A 9,750-nucleotide genomic window follows, 5' to 3' on the forward strand; every position below is an offset into this window, starting at 1 on the left:
TTCCTGAGTTTCTTTAGATTGTGATTGTGGTGATTCAATTTGAGATCTCTTTCACTTTGTCAGACATGTTCTATGTAAGGGTTTCTCGATTGTGCAGGTCTGGCAGTAATCAGGCCTGGATATGGCAAGTGAATTTGAACTCAACTTTTCAACAAATGAGCTTAATCACAGTTGATAACGAGGTGGGCAACTACTATTTTAAATAGGGCCAGTCAGGTTTGGACAGGTTTTTTCCTTCATAAATAGAATAATTTTTAAAAATGTAATCTTTTAAAGTGTAATCTTTCTCACACACACACACACACACACACACACACACACACACACACACACACACACACACACACACACACACACACACACACACACAAAGCGATCAGGACAGGGGTGTTTCTATGTCATACATATAAAGATGAACTATTATAATCATTGGAGAGACATGAATTCCAAAACTATTCAAGACCGTCAAAAATAACTTTGAGCACCTGGGATTTTGTTGTTTTGTGCATTAGCTGTTTAAACGTGTAATTTCCCCTACAATTCTCCCTCACTGTTGTTCACGGTGTTTTTGTGCCTCTCTTTAGCCCAATTCTAATTTGTTATGTGGATATATATCCACATCGGAAACACAACAGAAGCCAAGTCATTAACAACATTTTATCGCTCAAATTTTTTCGGACATTCTCTGCCTCTAAGGGTTTTTTTCTTCTTCTTCTTCCCCTTAATCTCTTCTGAGCAGCGCGTGTTTTGCTTAGAAACGCTTCCACTCTCTAGTGGGCGATGCTTCCTCTTTAATGTGGAAGAGTGAGGACAGGAGTGTCGGGGGGTGGGGAGCGCAAAGGGATGGGGCGAGGCGCACAAGAAGCTTTTAGTATGCGCTACAATGCCTAACTGCAGCCCACGCATCTCTACTATGGTGAATTATGGTGAAATATGAGAAACACGGGAAGAGCCGGCAGCTCAAAAACAGTTAGACGTGATGAGATGACACAGCCGCTGGACTGATTAGTCAAATAGGGGAAGAAGGGCACATATGAAGAAATAGACGAACGACCTCAAGACACCTTTTGAGAAGAGAAAAACTGGATTTAACAAAACATTAATAGGCTACATGCGTCTGCACAACAACAAGACAATCGCGGTGAATTCCTGCATGCCATTAGCCTATCTGAAATAATGCTGCCTGTACTCGGACAGATAATGCTATGCTGCTTTGTTTAGTGCATGGAGACTGTTGTGGATTTCCATGATCCGCACAGGATAGGGCTGCAAATGGCTTGAGCATGTCTGGCACCTGCCCCTCCAAACTAACTCGCGCTTGCAGTCAACTACAACATTTCCATTTAATGTCTGAAAATGCATGAACTTGGCTGCTTGGACTCACATTTATTAGCAATAGTTTATTTCGCCATCAGAGGGTTGGTTTCATCCATGGAGTTGTGAATGCATTCTGTTTCTTAGTGATGTGCATCACTGGTGTAGTCATATGGATTTTCCCCATCCGAAAAAAAGGATGGTGATATTTACGTTGAAATAATTAAAAAGTAACATTTTTTTAAACAACTTAGGAATCAAACAGGTGATTCCGCGTTATTTCTTAAATCTCCTCGGCGGCTTTCACAGTATCTTTTCTTCACTGATGCCAGGCATCAAGGCTGTCGTTGTTTTTGTTTTGGGCGACGGCAGTGTCATGTTAAATTTAACTAATGTCAGGATTTTAAGTGTGTTTAAGTGCAAACCACTTGCCCCCACCGTCGTCCCCGACCAGCTTCAGCCTGTAGCGTAGCTGCATCTCGGCATGTGCCCGCTGGTCACTGAAGCGATGGAGGTAACTCCTGCATCCTCACACCTTGTCCCCTCTCCCATTCCCACTGCCGCCTTGCTGCAGCGCCAGAGCTTCGGATGATATATGAGTGACAGGAAGGAGCTGCTTGGACCGAGGGGAGTGACTCAGGACCGGGCACTCTGCTTAAGATTTACCAGCAGAGGACAGAGACTGTAAACAAGCCCAATACGTGCCTGTGAAAAGTAGCAGGTAGGGGCTTTTGATTGATTGATTTTTTCAGACCTTATTTTAAAAATCAAAAGCTGAAACAAGTTTTTTGGTTTTTTTTGTGGACCACCGTTGCTTTTGTGCAGCTGCTAATGAACAGAACAGATGTGTGTTATGTCAAACACGTGAATTGACAAATCTCCCAAAATCTTCTCTACTGAAAAAACTACGAAGTTTATTAAATTAGGTAAGATTTTTTTTCAGCATTGGTAGGAAATGCTGGTAACACCAGATTTATAGAGGAAGCTCATCTCAGAGACTGTGGAGCACTGAGCTCATAATCAGATTTGTTGGTTGTAATTGCACCCTGTGAGAGTGGATACTGTATTACTGGCCTGCATATTGATCCTGCAGTGTGCTCATATGAGGGAGAACTCATAACCTAATACACAGACACAATGGAGCCAGCGCTCGCAAATGGTTCTGCCCCCACCAACTTGTTATTTTCAAATGCTCTGCTTTCAAGGCTTTGAAGTAACATGGCCTTTCTGGGAAATAACAGCAGCTGAAAAATGTTTGGTTTAAGAATTGACAAAATAAGTGGATCATAAATGTTTGCCAGTGAATACAAGTTTCTGAACAAGTTATTCGTTTAAAGTCCCATAAAAAGTAGAGCGTGAAGCATGTGCTGATCACATTAATATTAAACCTACCTCTGCTTTCTGTCTGTTCCTTTTAGCAGGCAAATCTGCCTGACTGTACAAGTGTGTGGAGACTTTACCTACTTGTGGCCCAGCGTGGCCCCGCCCGGTCTGAAAGCTGCAGGTCCCATCTTCTTCCATCATGACGGTCGCTACCAGCGACCCTGCGGATGAAGCAGCAGCACATCCAGGTCAGTCTCATGACCATTACGACTCGGATCCGGATCATGAATGCTGCGAGAGGGTTGTCATTAACATCTCAGGCTTGCGCTTTGAGACACAGCTGAAGACACTTTCCCAGTTTCCAGAGACACTGCTAGGTGATCCTAAAAAAAGGATGAGGTATTTTGATCCGCTCCGGAATGAATACTTCTTTGATCGGAATCGACCAAGTTTTGACGCTATTCTGTATTATTACCAGTCTGGAGGGAGACTGCGCCGGCCTGTTAACGTGACTCTTGACATTTTTTCTGAGGAGATCCGGTTTTATGAATTGGGTGAAGAGGCTATGGAAATCTTCAGGGAGGATGAAGGTTTTATAAGGGAGGAGGAGCGGCCTCTGCCAGAAAACGAGTTCCAGAGACAAGTGTGGCTTCTGTTTGAATATCCAGAGAGCTCAGGACCAGCTCGCATCATTGCCATAATCTCTGTCATGGTGATTCTTATCTCTATTGTCAGTTTCTGTCTGGAGACACTGCCACTTAATCGAAACGAAGATGAGATGTATAACTCACTCCAGTCCACATACAACACCACCACTCCATCTGCAAGCTTTTATTTTACAGATCCTTTCTTCATTGTTGAGACGCTTTGCATCATCTGGTTCTCTTTTGAGTTCCTAGTTAGGTTCTTCGCCTGTCCCAGCAAAACTGGATTTTTTGGCAACATCATGAACATCATTGATATTGTGGCAATCATCCCGTACTTCATCACCCTCGGCACAGAACTAGCAGAGCGGCCAGAGGATGGCCAGGCAGGCCAGCAAGCCATGTCGTTGGCTATTCTCCGTGTCATCCGTCTAGTTAGGGTATTTCGTATCTTCAAACTCTCACGTCATTCCAAGGGACTCCAGATCTTAGGGCAGACACTGAAGGCCAGCATGCGTGAGCTGGGCCTCCTCATCTTCTTCCTGTTCATTGGTGTCATCCTCTTCTCTAGTGCGGTCTACTTTGCAGAAGCAGACGAGCCAGTTTCTCAGTTCAGCAGCATCCCCGAGGCCTTTTGGTGGGCAGTGGTTTCCATGACAACCGTAGGCTACGGAGACATGGTCCCAACAACTATTGGGGGGAAGATTGTGGGGTCTCTCTGTGCAATTGCCGGTGTGCTGACTATTGCACTGCCTGTACCGGTCATTGTATCAAACTTCAACTACTTCTACCACAGAGAGACAGAAGGTGAGGAGCAGGCACAGTATCTGAATATGCCAAGTGTGCCTAAAGCCAGCTCAGCTGATGAGCTGAAGAAGAGCGGTCGGAGCGGCAGTGGATCCACTCTCAGTAAGTCTGACTATGTGGAAATCCAAGAGGCAGTGAACCACAGTATGGAGGACTTCAGATCAGAGGCCAGGAAAACAGGAAACTGCACCCTGGCCAACACTAACTATGTAAACATCACCAAGATGCGTACAGATGTATAATGCGAGCTCGGATGATTTACTTCTGCTGGGATCTACAATAACTGTAGTGGGAAGCTAAAGGGCCGCATACTGATAAATGTATGGGGCCCAGTATAGGAGTACAGAGCAGATCAGTGAGATTAACGTGGAGAAAGGGTCAGTAGAGAAGACCACATCCTCTCCCACATCATGTTCATACTATAGAACTGTCAGTTGTCGTATTCACGACATTGTTAGTGTTTGCATGGAGTTAGTCTTACCTGTGAAAGTAGTTATCCTGCCTCCAACAGTAGCAAAATTGTAGCCTAACCATAATAATCAATAATAACAATATAAAAGGACCACTAATTTTTTTTATCTTCTTTCTCTAATTGCTGCACAAAGGATGCATGATAACAATATTCCAACAATATTACAGACGTGTCATAACTTATAAAACAGGCCACTCGATCAGCATTCATGGGCAGCTTTAATCTGCTGCTCTAACTGCCAAGGTCCAGATACACAGAAAGATCATTTCAACCAGATCACAGCTGTTCTCTCGAGGGAACACCGAATTAAGAAAGAAAGAACGAGAGTGCAGCACCAATATGCTGGTGGCCATGTGCACTAGTATTCATTCCCTTGCTACATCTTGTCTAGTACAAGCTAGCAGAGACAGGTAGACACCAACAGCCTAAATGAGTGCTTTGCTGTAATTCTGTACACCACATTCTTTTCCTGCCATTTCTTCTTGATGAAGTTCAAAATGATTTACAATGTCTATGCAGGGTGCGTGACTCTCTCCACTCGAAGCCTTTTCTTGCCTCTAATTAGTGCAGATTAGCAGGTGAACAGCAGAACACTGAACAGAGTGAATGTCTTAACGTATTCTACTAATGAGTGTTTTTAATATAATTAATTTATGATCAACGTGGTCTTATTACATATATTTTCATGGCCTTAATGTTGAATGAAATACTCTTTTAGTGTTCTGGGTGAGTTTCCAGCCTCTTTGCTGTAACCTTAGACACGCAGTTAAACGTGTTCAGCTTGACATCACTGCCCAAAATAAACGTTGCTGTTCTTGACTTCAAAGCATTCCATGTGTGTAGGAATAGATACAATGATTTTGTGGGCAAATTGCTGACATTCTGTTGCATATATCAACACAGCTTAGGTCTCATGATCAACTGAAATGTATATATGTCATTTTTAAGCTTCAGCTTTAGTGCCAGCATTTGAGTTTACTGCAAGTCTGCTTACGACGTCTTAAGCAGTTAGCTGTTAAAACAGAGTAATCTGACCTAATCAAGCTGCTTCACAGCGTTATCCTTTAATGGCCTCCATCTAAGGCAGACATGAAAAGGGAACATTTGTTTTCCTCTGAAAGTTGTTATGTGCAACCACCTGCTAAATTGGATCTTGGTTTGTAAAAGACATCAATTTTCTTTTGTTAATTTTGTATGCATTTTTTTCCGTTTCTGCACCCATTTCAGAAATCATTCCCCTGGCCCAACATATTTAACTAACCAAAACTTTTGCAGTTCTGATTTTGCAAAGCTGCATGCCCTCAAAAGTAATCATTGGTGCATGCATTAATATAAGTAATATTTGACAATAAAGAAAGGAAAACGTACTTAATTACATACATGGAAAGTTCTAAGTTAGAGAGGGTAGTGTGTTCATGTGGCAGCTTATTAGCTACCTCCAGCATAGGAGATGAAAGATATCACACTATGATCCGCCCTGTGGATGCTAACAACATCCCAAACTCTTCACTTTTCTATTTGTTATAGTCTGTTGCAGTCATGACCTAGTATCTATGTATCGTGAAAGCGCACCGTCTGCTGCCAGCTCAGTGGATGCACTGAGTTTCATAGCTGATCAGTCAGAGTTTTTGCTCACCCAAGTGTATTTGTAATGCTCCAAGGATCTGTCTGAGTGCTGCCATCTCTAACATATAGGTCCATCAACCTCGGTGTGTAATATTTTGTGGGTGAGAGAGCTTATGAGAGAGAAATAGACTCAGACACAAAGAGACTGTGAGAGAAACGTAGAGCTTTCAGAGACACACAAGCTGACGTCACTGCTCTCAAATGCTGCTCCCCTTGTTTCCAGGCTAGAATGACAATGGTGCTCAGCGTTAGCACAGTGTTTACAGCCTATGTACTGCATATATTAAACACATGCACATAGTATATTAAACAAAGCAAACTGAAAGGAAACACTCTGTTGTGATGATGTCCACAAGTGCGTGTGGACCTGTGAGATAAGCTACAGTGTCTGCAAAGGCAAGTTACTGAAGACTTAAAATATAAGGAAGTAGAGCAAAGTCTGTGAAGGGAAGTATGATCATTCAAGTGAGACAACACTGCCGCAATTTTCTCCCTTGTATTTTTCTTATGTGTATTTGCATTACTATGAGCTGCTCCTGTGTACAGGAACACCTACGTATATATGTCACTTCAGGCTTAGGCTGGACGCTGTCTTTGCTGCTCTTCTTAGCAAGCATACAACACCTGAAATGACAACAAACTCTCAGAGGAACCAACAGCGTGGCACATCAGGATCTAAGTCATGGATAACACGGCTTTGCTGTACTGCACAACACGAGTGGACTTGTACACGGACACACATTCATACAAACACTGGGCATTTTAAAACATACAGACAGTGTACACAGATGCTTACCCGAGAGATGTAATCTTATGGACAGACGCATTTCTGTGACAGACTTCGCTGCCACAACGGACCTAAACCTGCCGATTGTGGGGTTTGCACAACTGTAGCCATGTAAATGTATCTAAGAGTTAGAGCTGCTTTGATTATGTCGTCAAGTACCTAATGCTTTAGAACCAGACTCTGCCATGTGTAGGTTCCTGCGTAATAGAAAATCCATGAAACTGATTTGCTTTGTCAGAAATGATAAAATCCTGTTGTTTTTCACTCTGTTTTTGTATTAATTAGCTGCCTTTGAGCCTCAGAAGTGGATGGACTGAGGTTTGATGCAGAGCTTGGTCAAATAAATCCTGTCTCAGTACAAAGTTACTCTCAGAAAACCAGTCGCTCTGCTCTGTCTTCTTCAACTGTTTGACAGGCAAAAACGTGTGTGAATGAAATATAAGATAATCCTCAGCTCATTGACTGTGTTGTTGTCTATACTTACAGCTGTCTATGCTCACTATATGTACAAGGATTGTTTTATCTGCTATTGTATGCAAAAGAAGGAACTAAGAATCAAGCTGTATATTATTACACCCAAAGAAATATGGATTTGAATGTCTGTCCTTATCATGTCCTATGAACATAAACTAAAAACAGAAAATATCTATTCAGAGATACTTTCATTATTTAAAATAAATGTATATTATAAAGTTATTATGAATTATACTGGTCTCATTGATAACATCAAGAATATATTTATGCTAACATGCAGCTACTGTTGTGTTTTTCTCATGTGGATTCACACCGTGGTGTCCTATAAGCAGCTGTCACAGAAACGATAGTGAAATCGGCTGTGACATCATTTTGTGTGAGAAAGAAAACAAAACAAAAAGGAAAAAGCTGTAACAGAGCGTAGGGAACCGCTACTGGAGCATCTGCTCTCATGTCCATTACATAAGGTGTATCAACCCTCACCACCTAAATGGTTTCGTGTCCCGCTTTTCGCCTTAAGTGAATCTTGTGCTCTCTGTGGATTACTGAGAAAGCAAAGTGGCCTATTTATAAAACCAGCAAGGAGGGGAGTGAGCGAGAGAGAGCAAAAGGCCCTCGACTTGTAATTCATCAGAGTGGGACAAGTGCAAACATTTCTCTGAATCAGAACCATTTGGCTCTCCCCCTTGTACCTGGTTTTTTTCTCCTCACGTCGCCTTGCTCACTTGTCAATATTCCAGTCATATTGCCCACTAGTGGTTCCTCCTCCCTGCAGGGTTATTGTCTCTTGTCTTTAGTGACGCTTTGGGGCAATTTTAATTACTCTTGATTTAGTGGCCTTGAAAAGTAGTGACATTCGTTCACAATATTACCAATATGTTTTTGTAGAGCTAGTCATTTTGATTGACATAAGTGCATTTGCTTTTATGCTGTATGAGGTAATATCTATTAGGCCAAGAGAGTGTCTCATGTGCAGGACATATTTCCCTGATGTACTGTGAGCTGATTTATACCCGAACATGCAGCCCTCTTAATAGCCTGAGTGCATCTTTACATTCATGTGTGTGGAGGAGGGGAGTTTCCTTTTTCATCAGTCCTGTATGGATGGTGAAAGACCCCGTTTTAATAACACTAGGTTTTCTTTTTTCTGTTCACAGGTTTATGATTTAAACAGCTAGAGGACTGTGTTATGTGAACACTCCATAATCATATTGGGTAAGGAAGACAAAGATAAATACATAAACCTATAAAAAGGTTAATTAATATGCCAGATATTCGATGGTGGATGGCTGACAGCCTGTCTGTGCTTTAGATGACCTGATGTTATTTATAGCTTTGACATAAAATCTATAGCCAGCTTTCACGATATACCTTTGCTTCCAGTGACCTGTTAATCTTCAGTATTCTCTTTAATTGTTGCAGCTGACTTGCTTTGACACCCATTAATAAATCGATCCACATAACAGAGACACGTGATTGCGGCGAAACAAAGACTCAACTGCTAATGTTCTAACTTCCCTGTCTTACTGAGCTCCGTCTGTCTTTCATCTGTCCATCTGTAGTGTTGGATTCCTCCACTACCTCTCCAACCAGAGCTTGATTATAAGGTCATTGTTTAGTTTATCTCTATATCTTTATTTATAGACACACATACTCACAAACCTCATTACATTAATACTTTGTGTAATCCCCCAGGTGGTGGTTTTGATCTTTCTTTCAGTTCTCCATCCTCATCTTTTCCAGTAAATGTCCCCACCCACACACCAATAAAACACAAGCCACTGAGAACACACTCAGATATCTAAGACTAATTTAATCCAGGATACAAAACGCTGATATGATGATCGAGCATTCTGGGATAAAAGACACATTCACTCAGGGCTTCATGTTCCATTATGTCATATTTCCACATAATAGGAACACAGTGAGACTGGTCACTACTTCAGACAACAAACTGATACTTTTACTTTCCTTTTTAACCTTGTTTGACTAATAGAGCATAGCATCTGCAAATCCTGCTGTTTTCATGATTTCCTCAAGTGTGAAATTTGCAGGCAGTGAGATTGTTTCAAAGTTGGGACGCACATCAACATTCTTGGGTTTGATACATGAACTGAACCCGACTGAAGTGCCTTTCGTTCATCAGCTGTGCGGCTTTCTATTAGTCTGTCTGACAGACTGGAGTGGGCTGCTTAACTGTATGCCTCCTTCATGCGTTATTTTCATCTGCCCCCTGGTGTCGACAAGGTGGAATGACAGTGTTAACTGAACCAATATCTTATTTTATTTATTTGATGGAATGA

At 41.9% G+C, this 9,750-nt stretch overlaps 1 protein-coding gene across 2 annotated transcripts; it reads left to right on the forward strand.

The window, feature by feature from the left end:
* The first annotated feature begins 897 nt into the window (after positions 1-897).
* kcna2b (potassium voltage-gated channel, shaker-related subfamily, member 2b) lies at positions 898-7,663 on the forward strand. 2 transcript variants are annotated; one of them, XM_086276189.1, is made up of 3 exons: positions 898-1,141; positions 1,889-2,035; positions 2,733-7,663. In XM_086276189.1, the coding sequence occupies exon 3, from the start codon at positions 2,837-2,839 to the stop codon at positions 4,328-4,330; it is 1,494 nt and encodes a 497-aa protein (XP_086132315.1). In that variant the 5' UTR covers positions 898-1,141; positions 1,889-2,035; positions 2,733-2,836; the 3' UTR covers positions 4,331-7,663. The 2 variants fall into 2 exon arrangements, with proteins under 2 accessions (XP_086132315.1, XP_086132314.1); XM_086276188.1 differs by having other exon boundaries at positions 898-2,035.
* The last annotated feature ends 2,087 nt before the right edge of the window (positions 7,664-9,750 follow it).

Source organism: Aulonocara sp. 'chitande type north' Nkhata Bay, linkage group LG20 (assembly GCF_057382095.1).
Source record: "Aulonocara sp. 'chitande type north' Nkhata Bay isolate Kocher_YH1m ecotype deep benthic linkage group LG20, A_spYH_male_GT1.1, whole genome shotgun sequence".
Classification (NCBI taxonomy): Eukaryota; Metazoa; Chordata; class Actinopteri; order Cichliformes; family Cichlidae; genus Aulonocara; species Aulonocara sp. 'chitande type north' Nkhata Bay.

Excerpts from the sequence above, each read along its gene's own strand:
- kcna2b (XM_086276188.1), top strand. The coding sequence starts at position 2,837 with ATGACGGTCGCTACCAGCGACCCTGCGGATGAAGCAGCAGCACATCCA.